At 49.4% G+C, this 26,929-nt stretch overlaps 1 protein-coding gene and 1 long non-coding RNA gene across 2 annotated transcripts in view; both read right to left on the bottom strand.

Annotated features, from left to right (window-relative positions):
• LOC139006107 (uncharacterized) overlaps positions 1 to 9,691 on the bottom strand; it is a 101,751-nt gene extending 92,060 nt beyond the window's left edge. The window contains exon 1 of the long non-coding RNA XR_011470741.1: positions 9,629 to 9,691. This is a non-coding gene — a long non-coding RNA (uncharacterized lncRNA). The remainder of the gene's footprint in view (positions 1 to 9,628) is intronic.
• Positions 9,692 to 15,806: 6,115 nt separating this feature from the next.
• Positions 15,807 to 24,232, bottom strand: ZIC5 (Zic family member 5). Its single transcript, XM_070408649.1, has 2 exons — positions 22,645 to 24,232; positions 15,807 to 18,520 (listed from the first exon to the last, which is right to left on the bottom strand). Exons 1-2 carry the CDS (start codon positions 24,101 to 24,103, stop codon positions 18,078 to 18,080), a joined length of 1,902 nt encoding a protein of 633 aa, XP_070264750.1. The 5' UTR covers positions 24,104 to 24,232; the 3' UTR covers positions 15,807 to 18,077.
• Positions 24,233 to 26,929: the final 2,697 nt, after the last annotated feature.

The following is a 26,929-nucleotide window of genomic DNA, read 5'->3' as shown; positions in this document are numbered from 1 at the left end:
TGCTATGGATTGAATATTTGTACACCCCCCCCCCCAACTCATATGTTGAAGCCTCAATCCCCAAAACGATGGTATTTGAAGCTAGGACTTTAGGAAGTAATTAAGTTTAAATGAGGTCATGAAGGTGGGGCTCCCATGATAGAATTAGTGCCCACATAAGAAAAGGAAGAGACTCTTGGCCATGGGAAGATACAGCAAGAAGGCAGCCATCTGCAAATCAGGAACAGGCCCTCATCAGGCCCCTGCCTGAACCTTGGACTTTGCAGTTTCCAAAACTTTGATAAGTAAATGTTTAAGCCACACAGTGTATGGTCTTTTGTTATAGTAGTCTGAGCTAAGACCAGTGCTAACGTTGAGAAATCCTGCAAACTGCTCAAGTAACTGGGCACCGACCCCCTTCCTGCCTCAGGGCCTTTGCACAAGCTAGTCCCTTGGCCTAGAATGCTGTTCCTCTACCCTTTGCATGGCTCACTCCTTCTCGATCTTATTTTTCCAAAGAACCCCTTTGTGATCACCCATTCTGATTTTTCAAATATACTACTTGATACTGTTTTATCTGTTTGTTTATCATCTGTTTCAACTAAAATGAAGTTTCTTTTTTTAATTTCATTTCATTTTTATTTTTTTTATTTTTTTAAATTTATCTTTATTGTTCCCCTTTTTTTCCCATTGACCTTCTCCACCCCGCACCCACCCTTCCCAGGCCTTCACCACACTATTGTTGGTGTCCATGGGCTATGCATATAAGTTCCCTGGTTAGCCCCAGACCTTTTAGCTTTTTTTTCTATTGTTTTTTTTTCCACCCATTTTATTTATTATTATTATTATTATTTATATATTTTTTTCTTTCTTGATTAAGGTATTGCACATGTGTCCTTACCTTCCCATTGCCCCCCACCCAAATTAAGTTTCTTAACAGCAGAAATCTTATCTGACTTGCTCACCAGGGCCTAATAGTGCTTGTTGCATAGTTAGTACTCAATGAATACTTGGGGAACAAGTGATTTTCCAGTTGATTTAGCTTTATTCCAAAAATAAGTATAACAGGTACGTACACTGAATAGGTAACAGGTACCACAGGACATTTAAAACAGACCAATACAGTCACCACTCTCAAGGAGCTTACCATTACCTAAGAAGGATAAAATGTGCTGTTATACACCTAAGGCAAAATAAGATACACCTACAGCTAGGGAGACGGCACGGCATCATGTGGTGAGGGGCACTCACTGAGTTGTGAGGTAATTCAAACAAGATGCCTCACAGTCTTAAGACTGCCCTAGAGATGAAAGGCAGCATCACACAAGGGTCAGAAACATGGACTCTGGAGCCCAGATTAGAGAGGTTCAGTTCCTAGTTCTATCCTTCTAACTGTGTGACCTTGAACTAGCTTTTTCATCTCTGTGTGCTTCAGTTTCCTCATCTGTTACATGGAGATAATGAAAGCATCTGCTTCATGGCCTTGCTGTGGATTTAAATGAGCTACAGCGGGCACTGTCGATCCGGCCATTAGTGTTCAAAGAAAGGAGTGATCACACGGGACTAGAGACAGGGATGATGCAAGGGCTGACTTTTGAGATAAGGTGAATCTGAATGGGAAGATGATGAGGGTCTTCTCCGTGTAAATATTATATTGCACGTGAAAGAAGATGTACCACGGCCTGGAGTGTTGCTTAGGAATGGAGTCGGGCAATTTTGAAAGAGAGCAACTGATGGAACCATGATCTTCCCCTGATCTTATTATGTCAGAAAACCTGAGAGATCTGGTCACCAAATTACACTATCACTTTCTTTTTTTTTTTTTTTTTAATTGCTACATAGTATGCTTTGGTTTAAAAAACAAAACAGACTTGAACCAATTTGGTTCCACACTTACTACTGTGTAAGCTTAACTTTCTGATTCAGTTTCCAGTGAAACCAACCCACCCCACTTTAGAGAAGTAGTATGTGAATTAATAGTTAATACATGTGCAAGGCTCAGATATAATATAGATGTAAGATACTTTCTACAAACACCACCCAGGGTTTTACTCAGAAATATGATATGCATTGCATTTTAATGTAGATGAAAGGAATTAAAGAACTTTAAAAAACTTTTTTTCCCCTCCCTTCATGTTTCAGAGAAGAAAAGAGAAGGCAGGACAGCAGCTAAGAGGCCTGGGTTCCTGGACTTGGGCACAGCCAGCCACACAAATGTGTCTGCAGCAGATCAGGGAAGGCCAGACACTGCTTCTATCACACACTACTTTGGTGCCATCCATGTCTACCCTGTTAAAAGGCAAAGCCAGACACAGGCTCCATCCCCAAAAGGAAAGGCCAACAAAACAGCCCCTCCTTATTTCTTGAAAAGAAATGATGTTCTTTTACTGTTTAGTCTAATAAGCAGGTATCTGGGGACCTCTGGCTCCATCCTATTCATTGTGATGTTGGGCAAAATTCTGCAGGACTTTCAAACCTTCAAAATCCTAAAATAATATCAAAAAGGCAAGCTTGGAGCAAGGATGTCTTTAGTGTGTAGATGTCTCAAGACATGTCAATCCATATTTTTTAGCCTCCCAGTAGCTTTCTTTCCCTCCTACCCCGCACCCCCAATGAGAGGACTAAACAACAAGAATGATACTCTCCTAAAAGAATTACTACAGGGCCCTGGCTGGTGTTGCTACGTGGTTACAGCATCAGCCCGTGCACTTAAGGGTTGCTAGTTGGATTCTCAGGCAAGGGCATGGACTACCTGGGTTGCAGGTTCAATCCCGGCCAGATCAGGGCGCCGGCAGGGAGGCAACCAATCAATGTGTCTCTCTCTCTCTCATCGATGTTTCTCTTTCTCTCTCTCCCACTCTCTCTAAAAATCAATGGGGGGAAAGCCTCGGGTGAGGATTAACAACAAAAAAGAATAACTACAGGGATAAGGAAGGAACTCAGCCACTACTATGGGAAGAACTCTGGCCGAGCTGTCCCCCAGAAAAGCCTGCCCGCTGATCAGAGCAGGAGGCCTGGCTCCTGGCGGGGCTAAGCCAGCTTCTTCCGCCCTCATGGTCGGGAGCTCCCTGGACTTTCCGAGTTTTACTCCCCAGCAGGTGCCTCGCGACAGGCTTAGGGCAACGGCCACATCTGGCCCGGGGCAAAGGCCAGAGCAGGGCTCCCAGTGTGATTCGGGGACCACACCCCATGGAGGGAGGTGGGGCTCCGGCTGGGCAGAGCGGAATGTGGGACCCAGGGCGATATCACTGAAGGAGGCCAGAGCTTTTGGTGTTTACGGAGAACCAGATAAAAGCCAGAGAGAAAAAGAAGGAGGTCCCACTCTCCAAGCTCTGGGAGGCTGAGGGGAATGGAAGGTGGGCGTGTTGTTTCAGAAAGCTCCCCCGGAAAGAGGTGGGGGAGCTGGAGAAAGTAGTGCCCCACTCCCCCCCCTCCCCCCAAGAAAAAGCCGTCGGGAGGGGACAAAGGAGGGAGTCTGGGACGGACTGTGCATTGGGCCTGAAAGGCCCTGTGGGGGAGGGTGGAGGAGGGGAGGGGAGGAGGGCCCGCAGCTCCGGGCTGGGCCGGAGCTGGAGGCCGCCGCTGGCAGGAAGGGAGGGCGGCCTGCATGCTTGGCTGGCCGCGGCCCAGAAAACTTTAACTCAAAGGAGTCGTTCGAATTTAATCCTCCCCCAGGACCGTGCAAGAGAAAAAAAGGAAGGGGGAGACCAGTCAGAAGTCTCCAGAGGAAGGAGCTTTTTGTTTTAAAGGGCTACCTCTTGGGCCTGTCCCCAATTTTCTGGGTTTTGTTCCTGCTTTAAAAGGACAAGTTTTATGTCACCCGTGAGAGTCTGCATTTTTGTGGGATTCAAGTATTCCTTAATTAGGTGTTGTCTCTTTACAGAAAGAAAAGACGCCTTTTATTTCATTTTACTTTGCCGTTTTAATTTACTCCCTTTCGTGTTTAATAACTAGGTAGGGAAATGTTAAACAGCGGCTGTAAAATATTACAAACCCCGCTCCCCGGGAACTGGTGAGAAGGAACTTTTCAGTGCTATCTCCCGGCTCAGGGAGGGGCGGAGCGAGGCACCCAGCTTTGGGGCGGGGGCTGGGAGGAGGAGGGATGTGTTTCCCCGCCATCCCACTGGGTCCCACCCCCACCCTGTCCACCTACACATCAGTCTTCTTTTTGGGTTGATGCTGGGGGTGGGAGCGCAGGGCTGAGTGGAGGTGGTGGAGGTCTGAATGAAGAGGGAGAGTTTTGGGGCAGCTGAGAAACATGCATCCACCTCCTCCAAGGGACCAACTGGTCCCTTTTCTTTGGCACCGCCGTCCTCATGAGGGCTGAGCCCAGTCTGGAACTAGAGAATGTGTCCCAGAAAGCAGAAGTGGCCAGGAAAGTGTTTGGCTTTGGTCTACTGGAGACAGGCTTCCTTATTGTGTCCTAAGGAATAAGGCACTTTTTTTTTTTTTTTTTTGAGGAAAATGACAGAAAGGGAAGGGGCTATAGTTTTCCTATGGCTAAAAAGGTAAGGGGTGGGGGGGCATACTCCCAATGAAGCACTGGGCCGACCCTTTAGCAAAGGGTTAGTAGTTGTCTGCAAATTGCAGAAGCTTCCCAAGGGATCTGGAACACAAATTTGTGGGGCAGCACAGGGCACCAGTTTCCGTCTACTGAGCTGTGTATGATGCTTATACGCTCATTTTGCTGGCAAAAGAGCCTGTCATAAAATGTAATACTGACTATAAAACAAATCAGCGCTTTGAAACGACTTGCTTCAGATGTTTTCATAAATCCCTAATGGCTCAGGCACTGCCTGCTATTGATAATATTAATGTGTTAATAGTTCCTCTGAAGCAGCAGCACTGGGTAGGGCTGGACACACACACACACACACACACACACACCACATTCACACACTCACACAGATGAGAATACCATGGAGCTGGAAGCAATGCTTTGGCTCTCCGGCGAATTCCAGCTGCACTTCGTTGACCTCAGAAAGCCAGATCCAAGTGAGATATCTGATATCATTTTAAATTCTTGGCTGGAGCACCCCTTTAGTTTAAAGTGTTTTACATTGGTTCATAAAAGAGTCTATTATATAGGTACATATGTACATATAAAAGTGTGGAGCACACCCATGTTCCTAGGAGCACTATTCACAGTAGCCAAAAGGTGCAAACAACCCAAATGCCCGCTGATAGGTGAGCGGATAAACAAAATCACATCTATCCATGCCCTGGAATATCGTTCAGGCATAAAAAGAAACGGAGTTCTGATGCATACTATACTGTGGTGAACCTTGAGAACATAATGCTCAGTGAAATAAGCTAGACACCAGAGGGCAGATCGTGTATGATTGCATTTACATGAAGTACCTAGAGTCGTCAAATTCATAGAAATAGAAAGTAGGATGAAAATGATCAGTTTGGGAAGATGACAAAGTTCTGGAGAGGGATGAAGTGATCGTTACACAACAATGTGACTGTACTTAATGCCACAAAACTGTATACTTAAAAATGACTCAAATGGGAGGTGTTATGTTATGTATATATTTTACCAGAATTCTTAAAGGGGTCAGAAAACTTGCGAGTGATGGCTATTAGGCTTCTCTACGACCTCCCATGTCCGCTCCTGTTGAGTTCCCTGCCCAGACCCACGGCTCTGTCCCCAGGGGCTCAGAGTGCCCAGCTCCAAGGGAGGCTGCCCCTGGCTCCCCCAGCACCCAGCTGGGCTTTCTCTGCCCTTAAGGAAATGAGAAGCTTTGTGTCTACAATTCCCCAGACACCCACCTGGCCCAGAGAAAACTTCCCATTAAAACCCAGTTCCAGTCTCAAGAAGGAACTTAAAGAACCAAGAAGGATACTTTTTATGGTGCAGTTTCTCTGCTGCCTCCCTAACAGGCACCATCCCCATTGGAGGAGGGTCAGAAAATAGCCGCTCCAATCTCCTTGCCAAGTGGCCAAAGACACTCAAGTTCTTTCAGGGCACATCTCTTTCCCTGGACCACCCGGCCCTCTGATTTATGGGATGGAAAGAAAGATTCTAGAGAGTCAACGTTAGATATAACAGGTGGAATGGGTGGGGAGTGGTCGCATTGGTTAGATTGCCGCGTTTTCCCTGGACTTGACCCCATCTTTTGGGGTTCTTTCTTCCTGAAAAGTACTTGCCAAGAATCACTTCATGGTTTTACTCCTCACTGTTATAAGCAGCAGAACCTGAAAACAAACCACCGAAGCCGTTGAGTCTGAAGGCAGACAGGGAAGGCCCAGGCTGAGGCCGATGCCTACCCAGAAGTTTCTCTCTGTAACACACAGACACTCCACCCAAGCCAACGGTTTTTCTGAGGCTTCCTCTTTGGGGCCAGTTTAAGAAATGGTCAGAGCCGTCAAACCGCTGCCCTGTGCCCTAAAGGGAGACAAACATTGGCTTAATGCAAGTTTCCCCCTGGGCACTCCCTTAAATTTCCCTTACACATTACCCAAAGCCAGGCTTCCAAGAGCCCCTGGGTCCCCTCACAAGGCATTGGCCCAGCTTCGCATCTACTGTATGGCAGTGCCAGGCCGCCTTCTCCCTGCCAGCCCAGGAAGATACACCTGCAGCCAGTGGTGAGAGAAGCCTGTTCAGAGCCCTGCGTAGAGATGACAGAATGCGAGCACGATGCCTATTAGTTTCGGGCCGACAGGCCCCATGGCATGGACCCCAGACAATAAGGAGAGCATGCCAATAAGGAAGGGAAGCCCCACTGGAAGGAAGTGGGGAGTGGCGGGCGGACAGGGCTCCCACTATGCAGCTAGGGTGCCAGTCATGTGCACAGCCCAGTCAAGTGGGAATCAGAACAGAATCTGAGATGTGAGCTGGCTAATGGGTTAAACGCTATTAGGACGTGGAGCAGGGGGAGAGACGCAGAATCGGAATATCACTAAGAAAACTTTGCAGCCAGATTTTCTACATCAACCGCTTCACCAAATTCCCTGCCAGCTCGTAAAATGCTTGCCTGACTTGCCTTCTTTTCTCCAACTGATGCTATTTTATTAAACGGTGTTGGGGGTGGGAGGAAGAGGGAAAAGTGTAGAGAAAAGTCAGGAGTGAATTACATTTTAATTTTACTTTAAGTAAAATTAAATTTGTTTAGGTTCAGGATGTACAGACCCTGGTCATTTGCAGGTTGGATTTAAATATGCTGTAACCGTGTGCATGTGAGTGCGTGTGTATAGACTTGTCTGGTCAAATGTACATGCAACAAGCACAGGTATTCACTGTAGCAGAGCATAACCACGTGCAACAGACTCTAAAGGTCGTCTGTGTTTACAGTGTTTGGAGATCTATTCAAGAAAATCACATTTTGCTTTATATGTATGTATGGATTTTGTTCTTTGTAATTCTTCTGGAAGCCTGGCCGTTTTGTTTTACCTACTTTGGGAGGCAGTATGCAAAGTGCTTTTATATTTTAAAAGAGTGCCGATTTGCTAGTTGATGGACCTTTTCTCCATCCATTTCCTGTTTTTCAGGCTGACCCAAGCTCTCTGACCATGCCAGTGGGGTGGGGCAGTAGCAGCTGGGAATCTCAGTGGGATGTCTGCCATTCAAGCAGGCCTATTTGGAAACAGGATCTGAGTTGCTGCCTGCCTCTTTCTCATCCTGTGTCCACCAGGCACAAGGATGTACAAGATTCTGGGGTAGAGGGCCAAGGGACCTGTGAGTCAACTGTGCAAAAAGGAAGATATAAAAAAAAAAAAAAGGCACAGAACGAGTGTAGGATGATGAGACCTGAGGAAAGGGAGAACAGGAGAAGACTGGGGGACTGAGGACACTGGAGATTTAAGGCCCCCTCCTGTGAGCCCAGTGGGCTGGTCGTGAGTTTGGGCTCACCAGACTGGAGGCCTCAGGAGAACCCGGGTCCCCTGGCACTCGGAGGAGCGCACCCACATCCGGCTGGATCAAGAGGCCTTCGGGCCACACTTCAACTCTGTCCTCCCCACGCCCATCCAGGTCAGACCCTGTCCCCATGCAGCCACCCTCTGAGGCGCCAAGCTCTCTTTGGGCCCAGGAGAGGACAAACACTCCAAACACTGATGCCGTCTGTATGGAATCACTAACAAAGCAACCACCACTTGCACCCATTCACAGCCTCCAAATAACTATTCGGAATCAAACAGGCCTGGCCACGAAAACCAGTGGGGCAATTCAAGGCCCTCTCCTCAGAAACTTAGACACACCGGGTCCACCTCAGAGACTAACGTCTGGGGCCCCCTCTGGGACCCCGGTTTCTTCTGGAAGCCCACTCGTTTAGGTCCCATGGACCTTTTCCTAACCTCACAGTTGTTCACACTCGCCAGCCCCTAAGTGAACCGGAGACGGAGCATCCGCGTCCCTTTGCCTCCCCCCAGCCCTTCTGGGGTCCCCTCCGTTCCCTGAGAAAGTTGAACGTTTTCTGTGCTGGAGGGGCTTCTCCCACCTGCGGCGGAAATCGGATCGGGGCAGGGGCAGGGCCGCGCGGTCCACGTTGCTGGCCCTGGGAGCCCAGACTGCTCCTCTCGTACAGAATTTGGCCGGCGCGGCAGCATGTGGGGAAACATGATTACACTCCAACGGAATCACGACTCCTCGCGGAGCCGTTATTCGCGTCGCTCCGCACGCGCAAGTTCTGGCCCGGCTTTCAGCAACTCCCCCTCCTCGCCAACCCCTCGCTCGTAATTTGTGGGCCGCCTTGGAGCTGCGCCCGGGGCTGCAGGCCCCAAATTAAAGCCCTTTTGCAGCCGGGACGCCTAGCGAGCCGCCTCCGCGCACGCAAGGCAGGCACGACTGCTGGCGCTCCCCTCTCTCCGCCCAGACGCCCGGCATCTGAAATGGATGTGATTTCACGCACATCCTGCGCGCACACACACGTGCACGCACACGCATGCCCCCTCTCGCGCCGGCCGCACACACGCACGAGCCTGGACGTCTGCCTTTTGTGCTCGCTTTGCAGGACGTGCCTGCCTTTTCCTGATCCCGATTTCCTCTTTTCGCTCTTTCATCTCCTCTTCCTTCGCCCCTGCCTTCTGGGTGCCCCCGGCCTGGCTCCTTCCCCTCCAGCGCCTCTGCCCCCGCCGAGCCCCGCCGCCTCTCCGCCCGGGAGGAGAGGGGGCCGCGGAGACGCGCCCTGCGCGTGGAGCGAGGGCCCTGTTCTGCGGGCGGCTGGGCCCGCGGGGCTGGCCCCTGGCCTGCGCCCTGTTTGTTTTCCCTTCGCCCCTTGAATGCTAGATTAAGACGTAAAGATTACCCGGGCCGCATAATGCCGGGAGTCAACACGCCAGCAGACAAAAGTGCTTGCGCAACTCCGCCAACCCCGCTGGGACCCGGGCCGCGGGCTGGGGGAAGAGAACGCGCTCCTCGCGGCTAATTACGAATAAATGATGATGTGCTCACTAAGTAATTGATTTAATGAAGTTCCTATGAAACTATTAAACCCGGGTGGAGGTCAGGCGGGAGGCGCCCCAGAGCGCCCATTGTGGGCTGTTTAACTCCACCAGGCTCCTCGGAAAGACATCGGGGCTAATAGGTGAAGTCACAGCTGCTCGCGCTGACTTCTCCCGAGCGTCCCGCCGGCCGCGGGCACCCTCGCGCCCTGCAACGGCCGCGCCCTCGTGCCCCGCCGCCCGCGCCCCGCGCCGGCCAGCTTACCCACGCCACTCCCAGCCCCGCCGCCAGCTCCCGAGGGCCTCTCCAAAGGGATCCCGGCTCTCGTTAAGAGCGGGAAGTTGAACACTGAACTTGTGCGCACCGCCAGCAGTCGGCAGCGTCCACCGCCACCCACCCCTCCCTCCTCACCCCACCCCCGCCGCTTCGTGCAGGAACTTAAGCCAGTGTGCCGCGCAGGGTGCTCGCGCGCTCTTGGCAAGGTGCCTGGAGCCCGAGCATGTGCCCAGTGCACTGGCTGGGGCGGAGGCGGGGGGTTTAGTTCTCCGTGTGTGTGTGTGGGGGGGGGGGGGGGGCGCCCGTGCGTTCCGGGCCAAAATTTTTGCATCTCTTACCCTGGCCTAGGGCCTGTTCATGCAAAAAAAGTAAAGGCAGGGAGATGGGGACCAAAGGAAGATGCAAAAACATCACCCAGGTTTGCTACTGGGCCTTGGAAGACCCAGACTTAGGTTTTGCAAACCTGTTGCGGAGTGGGGGTGGGGGTGGGGGTGGGGAGGGTCTGGCAAACCTCTCTCCTCCTCTCCACCGCCCATCTCCAGTAGCTTCCAGAGTTGGCTAGGCGGTTCCCGCCCTAGAGCAACGCCTCCAGCTCCCAATGGGGCGGAGGGTGTAGGCTGAAGGCCCCAGTCTTGGGACTGACAGATCCTAGCTTCGCCCCCCCCCCCTCCCCCCCCAGCCTCTAACACAGCCCAGCCTTGCAGGATGGTAGAAACTGCTTCCCCTGCAGGATGTCTCTGGGTGGGATAGGTGACCCTCCTAACCCAGGAGGTTGGAGGGAGCCCTAAGGGCGTATATCCCGAGATGGAGAAGCAGGCATTGCAAATGAATCTAGAGTCAAGGGTGCTAAAACCCTGTACCTGGCCGCAAGGACCCGAATCACAGTCCTACAGGAGAGAGCATTTGACCGAGCCTCCCCCACCTCCAGAGGATCATGGGATAAACGATAAGGCTCGCGTCCATCTGGAACTCCATACCAGGAGACTGACTCCCATGGGGGTTTTGGATGCAAAAATCAATCTGCCAGGGTACCCTGCACCCCTCCACTCTGGCAAGTCTTGTCTCTTCTCATCAAGAGCTAATAGTTCACATAGTTACTTAAGACATGCATTTCATTTATGCCACAGTTAGTTTTAATGTTAGGAATTTCCAGCTGCTGAAACCAACTTCCACTGGACTTTGAATCAAACGCTTGGTATTGGGTTGGTATTAGGGCAGAGGGGATACTTGTCCTTAAATAGAATTGCACTCCTGGCTGGGCCTTTTGACTCAATTAGAGTTTCAACTTCGGACTCCTTAGGGCAGTGGTTCTCAACCTTCCAAATGCCGCGACCCTTTAATACAGTTCCTCATGTTGTGGTAACCCCCAACCATAAAATTATTTTCGTTGCTACTTCATAAGTATAATTTTGCTACTGTTATGAATCGTAATGTAAATATCTGATATGCAGAATGTATTTTCATTGTTACGAATTGAACATAATTGAAGCATAGTGATTAATCACAAAAACAATATGTAATTATATATTCAATATGTGTTTTCCGATGGTCTTAGGCGACCCCTGTGAAAGGGTGGTTCGATCCCCAAAGGGGTCACGACCCACAGGTTGAGAACCGCTGCCTTAGGGGACTAGTGACAAAAGTCTTCTCTGAGTCTTGCTGGAGGCCTCAGTTTCACCATCTGTAAAATTGGATCGCAGGTCCCTGGCTGAGGCCCTTTGGGCTTGCTTCATTTGTGTTCTGTGAAGGGGACCTTGGGGGGAGAAGGAAATCAGTAAACAGGGTAAACAGGCCTGTTTGCCTCAAGCCTTTGTCTGTCTTGGTAGAAGCTAGTCTCTTTGTAAAATAGTGCCCCGCCCAGCTGCCTGATGGATTTTTGCAGGGCTGGGGTTTTCACTTTCTCCACGCAGGAGCAGACCGGAGAGTGGATGTCCCAACCCAGCGAGTCCCGCGTGGCCCTTGTTTGCTAAACGACACTCTCCAAACTGTGCCAAAAGCAGTTCACGCTGGCGCACTCTCCTCCCCAGCCCAGGGCAGATGTTCCTATTTTGTTCCTGCCTCCCCTCCCCTTCCCTCCCCTCACCCTAGCCCCTCATATTCCTTTAACGCCTGCTGATGACTACATGCCTGCCGCCCTCCATGCAGGACGGGCCCTTCTCTTCAGCCTCCAAATGAGAAGTGACATTTGCACTGGGCTCAGCCAACGCGGGAGCCAAGCGCGGGGACCACAGGCCCATTGACCGAGCGAGGCCGAGCGGCCGACGGGCGCGGCGGCATCCGAAGCCGCCTTAATTAATACCATCTTAAACAGTCCAGCAGCCACTGCAGACAGGGTGGAAGAAAGACTTTCAGGCTGAGTGCCCCTCGACAAGCTCTTTTTCCCCCGTGTCATTCAATATTTAATGCGCCCGCTTCTAATGCTACTACTGGTGTTCCTTTCTCAGCAAGGACATTATGTCTTCACGGTGCCCATAGCCAGGGAAAGCCCTTTAGGCAAAGAAAATCAAAATGTTTGTTGTTTTGGATGACTTATAACTCTTGTTGAACACAAGCACTTTCAGGAAAGTATAACAGGCGCAGCCTCCAAAGCAAACAACACAGTCCTTGTGACAGAGCGGGACACAAAAAGCACATTGTCTTGCGGACTACCCCTTTTCTCTGGTGCTAGATGGGGGCCTGTCTCCGAGCGAACACCACGATGCCATTTCACTTTTGAACTATTGTTTTTGAGTTATGCCATGTGGTCAAAGGGAGCGAGAAGGGGGTTGTTTCCAGGCGCCTAAGACAAACGAGTTGCCTTTTCATGGAAATCCCCCTGCGATCCTTGAAAACGGAGTTTAAATGTCACCTCCGCCTTTCTAATGGGCACAGGGCTGGAGGCGACCCTTCAAAGCGCCTGAGTGATAAACGACCCTTATTAAATATGGCCGGGGCTGCTGGGAAAGTCCTGCGCCGGGCCCGCGCGCAGGAGAGCGCCCCTAGCTGGAGGGCCCGGGAGTAGCCGGCGCCTCCTCTGCAACGGGGCTAGGCCCAGGCGGCCGGGGGTGGGGGTGGGGGGGGGAAGGTGGAGGTGGGGGGCCAACCCAGACTAGGGGGTCGGGGTGGGGGGTGGAGAGCCCGGGTTGGGGCGGGGTGGGGGGGCAGAGTTGTAATACAACTTCTTATCTGCCGCCCTACACGCCCGTGCGCCCCCCATCCCCAGAGATTCGGCGTGAAAGGTTAGTGCGTTTCCCCCTGACTTCTTTTTGTCCGTTGCCGAGTGGCGTCTGCAAGTCTGAGCTGCAAAGTTACTGATTTGCAGGCTGCATGTTAAGGCAGCCCATGTAAGTAATTTCTGCGGGCACCCCGGCAAAGGAGAACAAATCGCTGACAAAGGCGAGCGCTTTCGATTCAGCGGCGTCGTTAAGGCAACCCCGAAGTATTCCTCCTATAATAAGTTCCACTTCAAAGGGTTTCTCATTCAGCGGTGACTGCTTCGCACTTTTATTAAGTCCGGGCTTTTTCACTCGGAGGAATCATCTGTTTGGTTATTTTTCATCGTGTTTATTTTTCGCCATTCACACAGTACTTGTATTAAATAAACAAAGAACAATCGCTTTCCAAATAAAAGTACTTAGGTGGGAAGAGAAGGAAGAGGAACTGGGGCTGGGGGCTCCCGCTCTCCCCTCCCCTTTTCCAACATCACCCACCCCCACCCTCGCTCGGCTTTCTCTCCTTCTCTATCTGCTCATTCTTTCTCTTTTCTCTCCAGCTAGGGGGTCCTGGGGAAAGGGGGTGGGGGGGGATTCCTAGCAAAAAAGTAAAGGAAACACATATATTATATGTCACACGCATTATATTCTGGGTGTAATATTATATGTAAAATATGTATTTCTGATGAGGTGAAAATTGACGGAGCTAACTTGGCATGAAAGTAAAGGTCACAGCAACTGTATCTTAATAGAGTGTCTCGAATCGCTGTGGACCCTCTGCCAGCGCCTGCCCTGGCCCTGTCCATTGCCATAGCAATCCTGACGCTCTGTGGATGTACCATAAAAGCAGTAGTTTGAATTTCAAAGAACGTGCCTTTGAACTTCTCCCTGCCTGATTAGGCACTGGCTTCGTGTGTGAAGGCGTGTACTCCTGAGTGTCTGTGCGTGGGCGTGTGTGTGAGTTTCTGTGAGTTTTTGTTCCAGGAGGGGAAGTGTGCTGGAACCCCAGGGCTGCGGGGTTTCACGGTGGGCCTCCTTAGTTAGCCAGCCCTCCAGCCCTGGAAGTGTGGGTTTCGGTGGCCGTGTGTCTGTTTTAGTAGAGAAGGGGTGGATGGGCAAGCCAGTAGCGTGATGCGACAGGCTGGGAGCATTCCTAAGTACCAGGGTGGTGTTATTTCTCTTGTGATCAGTTTTCCTTTCCTCTGACTTAACGGTGATCACTGGAGAAGCCAGACTGGCTCCCCTTCCCTCTTTCCCAAATTGTATTTCCTAACCAAACTGGGATTTAAAAAAAAAAAAATACTTCAGGTGAACATCTCTTGTACCATTTTGTAAAGAGATAATAGGTGGTAGGTCATAGGTAAGTAGATAGAGAGATAAAACCACTATCTCAAAAAGCTTCCACAAAATGCAGGATATAAATGACAAGACTGCAAGCGATACAAATATTTGACATCTACCACAGTTGGGCCTAGCTTTCCAGAAGTTTCAGCCTCCTCTTCTCCTGTCCCTCCTGTGGAGCCATCTCCAACTCCTTAAAAGATTATAATCCCCACCCCCAGCTCTTTTTCAGCACTTTTGATGTAGTAGCATTGACTTTACTAAAGAACATCCCGAATGGGGAAAATATATACATAAACTACAAATAGTACGTGTTTGAAGATTCTTCTAGCCTGGAAAACAAAGGTAGATGCTTTAAACAGTGTTTGCAAGGGCCACATTTTGCCGAGGAAAGATGAAGTCTTTGATGATAGCCAACTTAGTGTCAATAAGTGGCTTTCTTTGAGACATATTCAGATGGGAACGTCTTGCTTGCCAATTGCCATAGAAATCTTAACACACCATGAAGATTGTCCAAGCGCCAAGCCTTCCGTTCTGGACTAAATTACTTTGAAGTGGCGCAGGACGAGCAGTGGTCAATTTTAACTCTAAAGACTGGACAGAGAACGCTGGGAGTGGGAGATTGTGCGTTTTAAAGCAGAAAATAAGAAGGGGAAACTTGTTTTAGACACTCTATACAAGGTTCTGCTCATTGTCAGATCTTTTATCTTTTATATTTCCCATGAATGATTCATGTCTTGGTGGCTTTGTGTCACCCTTCTTTTCACAAGAAACTTCATTAGAGAGCTATAAGTTTTCCCATTGATTGGGGCCCTCATTTATGAGTTTTTCTCCTTCATGTGCTGGTTATTGTTATCTGGCTTAAAACAACTCTTTGCAACCTGTTTCACCTTTACTACATTTAATAAACCTGACTTTTCAAAATCACTATAACCTCTTGGAGAACTGCTTATTGACATTATTACCAATTGTTTTTAATTATTTGCCTTTTATTGGTTTTGTATCAGCTAACATTAACAGGCTTTGCTCATGTGGCTCACCAATTACATTAGTTTAAGCCACTTGGATATTTTGTTAACATAAATGTAATTTCTCCTTAACACCTGCCTCAACATGCTGTAATTTATATCCCCTCAACTTCCAAATAAACCACAATATAATTGGATTCTGCTCCCCCCCCCCCCCCATTACCTGATGCCCACTACTCAACTTCTTTCAAGATCCATCTCAGCTCCTGATTTTGCTTGTGTATCTGGAAGCTTCTGCCCCTCCCTCAATCTTTTCCTCATTCCTTTTTACATATACTGTAGAGGCTAGGCACCAAAAGAGAAAAAAGTTAAAATTCACTTTTTACTGATTAGGATCACTGAGGATATTAATTTTAACAAATGAATGCGATAACCCCTAAGATTTATGCTAGTGTTAGGTGCAACCTGCAGGGTTTAGTCTTCATGGATATATTGCATTTTCTAGATTGGATTGTAAATTAAACAAAGCTGTAAAAATATTTTATTGCTTGGGGAGAGCCTATGAAATAAAGAGGTCAAGGAAAGAGAACCTAATGTTCATTATGTCAGCAACCTGTTCTATTTGGAAGAGAATGGCAGAAATATCCCATCATGTAAAGCAAACAATACATAGGAAGAATACCTTTATTAAATTTTTACTCCATAATCATCCTTGCTTTCTATTGAAGGTACACATTTTAAGTTTTTCATTTTAGGTGTATCAAGAACCAATAAATCTGTGGCAGGGTTAACCTATGCATGGCAAAATACATAAAATACATATTCTTTTGTTTCATAATAAATAAACCTGTAGCATAATAAAGAATAGTGCAAACTACCATTGAAAAAGTTGTATAAATAAAACAACTCATTACAAATCAGAAATATTTTGTTCTAAGTTTACAATACATAAATTATCCCCCCAAAGTTCATACCTTTTTTGTCTATTTGAAAGAGATTTGAAAGTGAATAGGAAAATCAAATAAACTTTTAAATGTAGACTCATTTTATATCAAGTTTTATGATCTTTTTCTTTATAAAGGAGGGTCTGCATGTTTAATATTCACCATAACAATTTGAAGACAACATTGAAAGGCTTTCAAAGTGACAGCACCATGCACTGTACTAGTAATATAATATATCTATAAACTATATATAATCTCAACACAATGCAAAAAAGACATGCAGGAAGAGTCCTGGTTTCACATTACGTTGTTCATTCAAGTAAGTTTAAAAATATATGTTTCCATTTTCTCTCCTTTTTTTTTTTAAATAAACCATGGATCATAAACAACAATCTTTCACCAAAATGTATAATATAATTCTTTGGTGTGCTTTGAACTCTTCCAGGAAAGAAAAAAGGATGTCTGAAAATAAATTAATTCAGCTGTACAAATAGTGTTCCCATACAGGTTATTAACAATAACACTACAACCACTCACAGTACACGAAACAAGTTTCTACAAACCCTGGGGAGGGGTGTCTTCAGGGTCTCCGAGGATAAATTAGTGCTCTTTAGTGTATTTGTATGATGTTTATGATGGACTACATTTTGCACACTAGATGTGTTGTACCAACCGAAAATAAATTGACTAAGAGTTATTGTCCTAGGTCCTTGACCTTTTTTATCCTAGCTTGACAGCTCTGGCAAAGGTCACACATTCATCAATGTTTGGTGGTAACTATAAACCTTTTAAAAATTTTAATATGTATAGCAACTCCCTCCCCTCTTTTAATGTAAATCATACACTTCACACACTGTCATTTTCAAATGGGACAGAGTTCCGTGTGCTCAGTGCTCAGGTGGAAGAAAATGCATTAAAATGCACTTTCGGGCATCGAAAAATAAAGGCTTTTTAAAAGGTTAATACAAGAGTATAAAAGAGGAGTTGGCCTATTTTAAAAACAACAGCTTTCAAAAAAATAGGCATGCTGCCAACTTCACACCTCCCTAGCCTTGCCTGTTAATTCTGGCATCCCAAAGAACTTAGGATCTAAAACATAATTTCATTATTACACAAGAAGTTTGAACATAGCAAAGAGGCAGCATCAGAGATTTCAGAGTTTTAAAAAATCAGGAAAAAGAAAGCACTTGAATTTCTTCTATTTTATAAAATAGCAGTTTCACAGTTGTCTTTTGCAGCAGCTTTTTCTCTTATCTCCACTTTTGCTTGAACAATCACAGTAGCACAATATATGGAAATGTAGTCAGGTTGCTGCATTTTTTAAATCATACAAGCAGGGTACTGAATATCTTGTGTAAAAATACAGTGTTTAGGTGGGATCAGTAATAAAAAGTGGAAATGGAAAATGACAAGTAATAGAACTTAAAAGGTTTTTACAAATATTTTTGGACACAGGTACAGTCTAAGAGTCCCAAGATCTGTTGGCAATGCAGCAAGTGTGTGGTTTACAATCAAGAGGACTTTGCAGAATTAGGGCCCAAGGAGGAGGCTAAGAGGCTCCAAAGAAGCCCATGTTATGGTATCAAAGGCATTTGCAAGGCACTCTTGGAAATGCAGAGGGCCTTGTTGCTCTGTTGAGTTCTGACTTATTGTTCTTTCTCTCCATATATATATATATTATTAGCAGTGTGTATCTTGATCAACTACTCTCCATTCATTTTTCTTGGTACAATTTGCTCCCAGCCCTGTCCCCCTGCAATGTGTAAAGTCCAGTTTTTTGTTTGTTTTCTAGGGGGGGAAAAAAGCCCAAATATCTTAATTAAATTAATTAAATGTACAAACACCATAGGGTTTCATACCAAATAAATAGGGCTAATTAGACCCGGTGGCAAGTCTGAGTCACAGATTTTCCCAGGCTCAGCATTGTCTCAGGTTAGGATATGGTCCAAGGACTCCCATTTACTATTTTATTTGTTATTATTTTTAATAAATTCTAATGTATCGTCCGCACAACTTCAGAGTTCCCATACATCTCCTCATCTTCAGACTCAGAAGTGGTTCCGTTGCTGGAAGGTGTGTGGAGGTGGCTGGGGGCCCCACTGGCCTGGCAAACGTACCACTCATTGAGGTTGGTCACCTGAGGGGAGAGAGTGGTAGAGCGACTCCTTGTTGGGTCCAGCACAGGGGACAAGGGGGCACCCAGTGGAGTCCCCACTGATGAGTAGCCAATGGCTCCTGGAGAAGGTGGTGGAGACTTGCAATGAATCTTCATGTGCTTCCTCAGGGAGCTCGGGTGAGTGTAAGATTTGTCACAGCCTCGAATCTTGCAGTAGTAGGGCTTGTCGCTGGTGTGGACATGGGAGTGTTTCTTTCTATCACTGCTGTTGGCAAACTTCCTGTCACAGCCATCAAATTCACATTTGAAAGGCTTTTCCCCTGCAACAAAACATACGAAAGGTTAACAATTGCTTGTCATAGATCTCTCAGACTTAAGAGAGAAATCTTGGAGCAGAAATAAGGATGCATTTTCCCATTCTCTAGAAGACCAACTCCCGGTCTAATACCTATGTCCCAGGACGCAACAGGGAAGGAATACTTTAGGGAATGGGTGCTGACCACTGGTCTGGAGGCTCTCCTTGGACTGGACTTGTGAGATGCTAGATGTCAGCCCTGTGGCACCATAAGGGCCAGGGAGAGAATGAACTAGAACATGGTCCAAGATGTACATGGTCCAAGATGTAACACCGAAACCCAACCAGGACCTGAATACCCACGTCCTCATTCCCCTCAGGCTCTATACATGCAAAAATACAAGCAGCCTGTCAAGAGAAATGCTGATAAAATGATACTTTTAATACAAGAAAAATGAGTACATACACTAAATTAAAAGTACCTGGGGGTGGTGTAATAAAATTATTATGGCATTTTGTTTCAGAGTGTTCCCCAAGATTTCACGTATGGGAAAGGAAATAAAACAAAATCCTGTTCCCTTCAGCAATAAGGGCACCTGTGAAACACACTATCCGACCACTAGATGTTTTTACAAGCCTGGCACAGAAACGGCCATTGGCCTCTTCCTTCTACCAGCTTTCCTCACAACTTGCAGGGCAATTAAGAGCCTAGTGGAATCGAGCCTTAACAAACATTAATAAAGAACACAAGCCCCCGCCCGGTGTTTCCCTGCTGCCATCAGTGAAATATCCCAACAGCTTTCTACATTGTTTGATAGTTTTTAAAAAATGGGCTATTTACCAGGCTCTTGGCCCATCACCCCTTTAAGCTGCTCTAACCTCCCAGGAACACAATACTTTTCAACACAAGGCCACTCATCATGGAAGTGGAAATGGTCAATAAGACAACAAGAAAACCAGCCACGTCACACCGTGGTATCAGAAAGCAAAACAAGACAGCAGGTAGTAGTATGAATTTTCCTTCTCACCTTAGTATGTATGAACTTGATGTATCTGAGTCCATAATTGAACAAACCACTTCATATATACTACCATATTAATATTTGCCTCATATTTAAAAAGTAAAGTTGGGTTTCTCCACATTTCAGCAGCTACTCTGATGATGCACAGGTATGTCCTTTCCTTGGTTTTGATCAATTTCTTTTTCTTCTTAAAAACAACTAAGACAGTTTAGTGTGTATAAGTTATTGTGGGGAATTTTATTATCTTAATACAAATATTTCAGTGTAGTGTTTATTGTTATTAATTTCACCAATACCAGTATATATTAGCACTGCCGAAAGGATTCAGATGCCTGGGATATAACTAATCCTACTTGGAAATAATGTTTAAGAATAAAATTAGATACTATTCAAGTATACCTCCTACACTGACCCCCATAACAAGAGGAAAACAACATAACACAATGATAATCCCAACCTTTAAAAATTCTCTGTAGATGAGTTGCAACAAAAAAAAATTAATCCATTTTTTAAAAAATCAAAACATTGGTTATTTGCCCTGATTTCTGTATTCTACTTTAAGTTGGAGATAATAATATGGCATTCTTTTTTTAAAAAAAAATTATAATCAGCCTTTCTTCAATATGGAACTTTAGGTGGGTTTTATTCACTGAATGCAAATGTGCAACATTGTTTTTAGAATTCTCATGTTTCTGGACAAGCTACACCTTCCAGATCATGAAGGATAAATGGCTTGAACATTGCTGGCGCCAGCACTGCACGTGAAAGAGAAGCAATTTGACCCAGTCAAGGGGAGATGTGGGGTGGAAAGGTAGAAGATCAAGGATGAAGAAATGGAGGAAACACGAAGGGGGGAGAGGGGAATGGTGACAGAATTGCCTATTTTATTCCGGGGAACTAAGGGGACAGTGAGCAAATTCTACCTGGCCAGGAAGGGGGAGGCCACAGTGTTTACATTTCAGACTCTGACACAGAGGTCACGTCAGACCTCGAGGACTTACAGAGCTTCAGAGAGTGATGGAAGCTGCGTGTGGGTGACTCCCGGGTCCCTCTCCAGAGAGAACTCCAGTCTGGCCCAGTGGAAGGTTTTAAATGCAACTGGGGGCACGTGGGTCAGGAAATGGGCCTTCAGGCGTGGTCAGGGGATTATTCCTTTTGATCAATATGTTCCGGGATCACCGGTAACCCCCCAAAGGGAGAGTGGCAGAGCATGGAGGGAGTCCCGATGGTCCTCCCTGGACACAATGTTCAGTGGCTAGGCGGCCCCGAGACCGCCAACACCACCCCCGCACCCCAACGCGCGCGGGTTTGAGTTTGAGTATGAATGTGTGGTGTGCGCATCCCTCCCCGGGGGACCCGGCGAGGCCTATGCGGCCCCTGGAGCCCGGCATCCATGCAACCACGCAACGTGGAACCAGAAAACAAAACGGCACACGCCCCTCCTGGGGGGGGGGGGGTAGGTGGTTAAGAAGGGCCGGAGAGCAGGGACCTAGGCCAGCTGCCCAGCCATCAATTTCCAGGGGCCTCTGCTCCCTCGGCTTCTGGTCCCGCGAAGGGAAGCTCCACTCCCCCTCCAAGGCCTGGAAAGGAGGGAAGGGCCGAGGCCGCAGGCTCTCCTTTTAGGGGTTCCCTCTGGGGACCTCTCCCCCCTCGCGTGCCCCCATCGGGACCCCAGGCCCCTACCCCGCCCAGGAGTGCTGCGCACAGGGGCAAGCAGCAGGCCGTAATTTTTACGATGAGCCTCGTGGGACATTTCCTTTTGGAGAAATCACTATGGCGGACGGGTCCGATTAGAAAGGAGCCTATCAGGCCCAAGGGGGTCCGGCCCGTCCTCTGCGGACCCACGCGAGGCCTGCCAGGTGCTGGCCCGCAGGAGCGAGGCCCGGCTCCCCCCGCGGACCCCGGGACGCCCCGGCCCCCGCCGCTGGCCGGGCGGTGAGGCCAACGCCCTGTGGCTGCCTCCGCGCCGCCGATAAATCAGCCGAGTAATTACGGAGAGTAAACTCCAGTTACTCAAGTGTCCTCCGAGGGGTGATATTGTCTGTCCCCATAAATCCCGACTGCGCCCGCACTCGTCAGCGCGTCCTCGCAACGCGCTGGTCTGTTCAAAGGGAGCATGCGACCCGCAAGGCGCCCCCTCCCTCCATCACCCTCACCCTCACCCACGGCCTCGGCGCCCCCAAAGTCAGGGCCTGGGGAGGGTTAGGAGGGGTCTCCACGGTGCCCAGGCTTCCCCTAAATTCTAAGGCAGCAGAGGCTTTGCAGCCGGCCTTGCACTCCTCCAACTAGACGCCGCCTTGTCCAGTAGCCTGGAGGTCCTGTGTGGTCATGTGTGTGTGAGCATGGGTGTGCATGGAGGTGTGTGAGTGAGAGTGTTCCCTAGAAGGTGAGTGTGTCCGGTCATAGGAGGGGGGGAGGGGGCGCGGGAGGGCATACAGGTGTGTGAAGTCCTTTGTGTGATGTGTGTGCACGTGAAGGTGCGTGTGTGGAGAGTGTAAAAGTGGGGCGTGTGTGTGTAGGGGGGTCTCCAGGGGCCTCATTCCGTTAGCATTTTGCACTCCACCCCGAAAGGGAAGGAGGACCACACCGAACTGGCCTGGTGGCCCCAATACCGCAGCAAACACCACACGCCCCTTTCACACGCGGGGCCCGCTACCGGGTGGGGAGGAAAGAGCCTCCGGGGCGGCTCCGGCTCCAGCCCCCGCCTCCCCTTTCCCCATCGCCCTCCCCGAGATCCCGGGGCCGGACGGGTGGGGGCTGCCGACTGTCCTGGGCGCCTTCCTGCTCCCGGCTGCTGCAGCTTCTGTCGGGGCGGCGGTGGCGGCTGGAGCGCGGTGCCCGTCACGGCGGAGAGGCGGCGGGAGCGCTGGAGACTCCGCCATGTGGGAACCCAGCGCGGGGCCTGTGTGTGCTATCGAATTACTTATTCATAGAAAAAAGGGGGGAGAGAGAAAAAAAAGAAGTCACATGTCCGGGTTGTACGTATGCGAAGAGAAGCAGCAGAAGGAGGGGAAAATGAAGGCGAGCAGAAGGAGGAGGAGGAGGAGGAGGAGGAGGAGGAGGAGGAGGAGGAGGAAGAGAAGCGGCGGCGGAAGCGGCGGCGGCGCGGCCGGGGACGGACACCCACCTGTATGAGTGCGCTTGTGGATCTTGAGGTTCTCGGAGCGCGCGAACACCTTGCCGCAGCCCGGAAAGGGGCAGGGGAAGGGCTTCTCGCCCGTGTGCACGCGGATGTGGTTGATGAGCTTGTATTTGGCCTTGAAGGGCTTGCCCTCGCGCGGACAGTCCTCCCAGAAGCAGATGTGGCTGCTCTGCTCGGGGCCGCCCACGTGCTCCACCGTGACGTGGTTCACCAGCTCGTGCATGGTGCCGAAAGTTTTGGAGCAGGGCTTGGCGCCGCCGGCCGGGGGCGGTGGCGGCGGCGGCGGCGGCCGGGCCAGCTCCTCCGGGTCGATCCACTTGCAGATGAGCTCCTGCTTGATTGGCTGCCGCATGTAGCGCAGGAAGGCCCCGGCCGCCCCTGGAAGGTGGGGGTGGTGCGGGTGCGGGTGCGGCGCGGGCGCGGACGGCGGCGGCGGCGGGGGCGGCGCGTGGTGCTGCAGGTGGGGTCCCGGCCCGGCCGCCGCGGCTGCAGCCGCTGCCGCCGCCAAATTCAGGTTTAAGTTCACGGTTCCGTAGCCGTGCAGGGCGGCGGCGGCGGCGGCCGCCACTGCCCCGTAGTGCGCATCGCCGGAGCGAGGCGCGAAGGGCGGCTCGGCGCGGCCGTACAGCTCCGCCGCCGCCGCCGCCGCGGCTGCTGCCAAGCCCAGACGCATCTGGCCGTTGAGCGGGTGCGGGTGGCCGCTGGGAGCTCCCGGCATGTCGTGCAGCGCGGGGAAGAGCGCCGGACCCCCGCCGCCGCCGCCGCCGTCCGGGCCCGCGTAGGTGCCGCTGGCAGAGATGAACATGCCGGCCGAGTGGGGAGGCGGGGCCGGGTGCTGGGGGGAGCCGGTGCCGGACCGCTGCTCCCCTCCGAGCGGGGCCCCGTGCATGGCCGCCGCGGGGGCCGTGGCGGAAAGGTCCCTCCGGAGGACGAAGTCCCTGCTGCGGCCTTTGCCGCTGCTGCCGCCGCCGCCACTGTTGGTGGTGGTGTAGCCCGAGAGGGCAGGAGGAGGAGGGGGAGGGGAAGGGGGTGAAGGGGAGGGAGGAAGAGGAGGGGCCGGGGGCGGTGGCGCGGAGGGCAGCACGCTGCCGCTGCCCCCACCACCGGGATAGGTGCCGGCTCCGGGATGTGCCACCGAGGCCGCAGCGCGGGCGGCGACCGCGGGAGCCTCAGGCTGTGCCGGGAGTGCCTGGGAGGGAGGACTGAGGCGGAGGGCGCTCGCCTGGGCCATGTGCTCGGGTCCGAGCGGAGTGATGGCCACGCCGAGGTCAGCGCCCAGGTCCCGAGGGCGGAGGTGCGTGGCTATGGCGCGAAGTTGGGAGTGGGCGGGCGGGCTGGCCAGCGCTGGGAAGCCTGTCATATTCTGAAGAGGCCTGGCCTGAGCCGGTGCCAAGTCCGCTAATCTCAACGCTGGCGGGTTCCTCTTGCTCAAAGGGGGCTCCATCAGAACCACACAATCAAACCCATAGGCCCTCCCGGGGGTGACTTTTTTCCCCCTCTGCCCTCCTCCAAAAACATGTATATATTAGGGGCTCTTTAACTTCTTTGTCCTGGTCTCCTAACTCTGCTCATTCCCGTTCCCACTCTGTCCTCCAGCGATTGGCAGAGTGCACACCACATTTGAGCTGCACAGTGGGACCAAGATTTTGGAAATGGCACGGGTGGGATTGGAGCGAGCCGCGTGATTGGCAGCAGCCGCGGCTGCCCGATTGGCTCCCTTTCAGACCCTCGGCCCAGCGGGAAGCCGCCCCGCTGCTCGCGGCCGCCTTAGCTCTCGCCTCGCGCCCCCTCCTCCCCGGGAGCCCTGCATCCCCCACCTCCCCGGGGATGTCCAAGTTGCACTCGCAGAAAGTTTGCGCTGGGCCTGCGCGCGCAACGCTCGGCGTTTCCCAGACGCTCCTGGCGGAGAGCGTGCGCCGGCACGCGGCCGGAGGGCGAGTGGTGGCTGAGGGCTGGGGACCCCCGAGGGGGAAAAAAGGCGGAGGGGGGGGGGCAACTTCAAACCCCCCGCCTCACTGCACGCAGAGCCCTTCCCACATCCACACACTAGGCTACGCCGAAGAAAGGGTGATTAGATGTTCGCCCGTCATCGTACTTGTGGAGACGATGCTAGAACCTTGTTTGGGAAGGACACCAGTCTGCCAGGCGCTCACGTAGGGCTCACAGGAGACGGAATGAGGAAGGGTATTAAAATCCTATTGGTTGTAAAACAATCTGAGCAGTTTGGCTCCGCCAAGCACCAAGTGAAGTCAAAATACATCTTTCCCAAAAGGAAACGTTTTACCTCGACTTTTTAGCTCATGGAGTCCTTTTCAATATGCTTCAAAGGAGTTGGCTCGAAATGTAATCTCACTGCTCATCGGTTCTGGATCTGCCACTTCCAATTAGATCTGGGGGGCGGAGGAGGCGGGACGTTGGGCAGCGATTCTAACTTTTGCCTCTGGGAGATACAGTGGCGGGGCAGGCCAAACAGCATCTCTCTAGAAGAAAGCAACCAAGTAAATAATATCCTTTACGCAGAATCTCTCCTTCCAGTCCAGAATGTACTCCACCTGTGTGCCTCAGTTTCTTTGAAAGGACCATGAATTAGAATTGATCCAAGAAAATAATTTTTAAATCAAGCAATGTCTTCGTTATATATTTACTAATTGAATAGACTTTTACCTTGCTATCAGTTGTCTAATAAGCTGAACTAGCAGGAGAGATGTTTTATTTAAAAACCGTAAACACTGGCTTTTTAAAAAAGTGAAACCCATGTAGTTCAAATGATTTGCCCTGAAAGTAGTTTAAAAAGGGTTTCTGCATCACTTTTTGGAGGGGAGGGGGAAGAATTGTTGCATCCCCCAAACTTTAGGGTTCTTACAACCCACTGTGTCACTGAGCTTTTAAAAGTAAAGCTATTAAAATTGTGTGATGTTCCAAGATGCTCAAAATTTAAAGTCAGAGGTTTTAATTTTCATTTTGTTGCCCTGCATAAAATTATTTGAAAAAAAAATTGACAAATGATTTTTTTCTTTTGGGATACAATGAAACGTTATTAGTGTAATTCATTTCCAGTCCACACAAAAATAGACTGCACAAGCCATCCTCTGGGAGATGGACCTGCAAGGAGGTAAGACATATTTTCAAAAGCCCTGATTCCATAGCCCCATTTACATTGATGTGAACAATGTTTAACAGGAAACTTCCCTGTGAGCCCAGGAAATGTCATTTCTCTTATAAAACTTGCAGCCAAACAAATAAAAGACAATCAAATTTCAAATGTTTTGCTTTTCTTTAATTTCCGGTGAAATTCAAACATGGGGGAATAAAAAAGGCATGAGTGCAAACACAACAAAATTTTTTTAAAAAAATAAACAACAGTGACAAAATCCACATCCGTACCTGGGGAGGACAGGATCTTTTACAATTTCGTTTTAAAGACTCAAAACCATCTCAAGCCAGCCAGGCAAAGGTGGAGCAAGGACTGTGCCATCTCTATGGATGGTTTACAGGGAAAGCAGCATATTTGGGGTTGTCGCCACTGTCTTCATTACCTCTCAGAACATTTCAAGTGAGTTCCCTTTATTCGAATTCCTTGGCAGTGAGCGTCCATACTTGCATAATGGCAGCTTTACGTTCAATTCTGCAGGTTATAAGTAAAAACAAAACAAAAAGAATGAATAAAGAAGAAAATAACCACAACATAACCTTTAATATGGACTGTTGAGCATTTTTATGGTGCAATAAAACGAGTACCTCCACCCCCTTCAAAATAGCTTTTCCTCAAAATTATAACTGCTTTGTTTTATTGAATTGCTGAAATTTAATGGTTTAATGAGTGAAGGCATGAAGGAAAGGCTGTAAAAATGTGAATAATGGTGCAGCAGAGCCCTGCGGAATCTGGAACCCGCCTCCTTGTACAACTCTTGTTAAACACAGCATGATGTGTATCTGTCATCGATTTAATATGTCTTAATTCAAATATAGTCCCCTGATCAATTTCTTTTTATGGAAGCCTTAAAAAAGGAAAGACTTTCTTAGGAAATAATCGAGGTTTGGGTGGCGATTGGAAAGAGGGATATTTACACAGTGCGTTTAATGAATATTTGCAAATTTATGACTCGACCCAGACCCTAAAAAGATAATTGACTCAGGTAAATCGACTTGAAATGCTAATTCTTAAAAGGAAGAACTGGGAACAAAATTCAGTCAACACCAATAAGGCGCCAATAAACTGCCTGCCAATTAAACCTGAGAATAGGCCTAGCTAGACGGTTCTCAGGAAGGC

This window comes from Myotis yumanensis, unplaced genomic scaffold (assembly GCF_028538775.1).
Source record: "Myotis yumanensis isolate MYYU_CA2020_CCGP unplaced genomic scaffold, mMyoYum1.0.hap1 SCAF_3, whole genome shotgun sequence".
NCBI lineage: Eukaryota > Metazoa > Chordata > Mammalia > Chiroptera > Vespertilionidae > Myotis > Myotis yumanensis.
Note: the sequence above shows the minus strand (reverse complement) of the source record. Positions and strands in the feature narration are given on the sequence as shown.

Excerpts from the sequence above, each read along its gene's own strand:
- ZIC5 (XM_070408649.1), bottom strand. The coding sequence starts at position 24,103 with ATGGAGCCCCCTTTGAGCAAGAGGAACCCGCCAGCGTTGAGATTAGCG. Across the intron at positions 18,521-22,644 it reads CCACAAGCGCACTCATACAG|GGGAAAAGCCTTTCAAATGT; the intron begins GTGGGTGTCCGT and ends GTTTTGTTGCAG.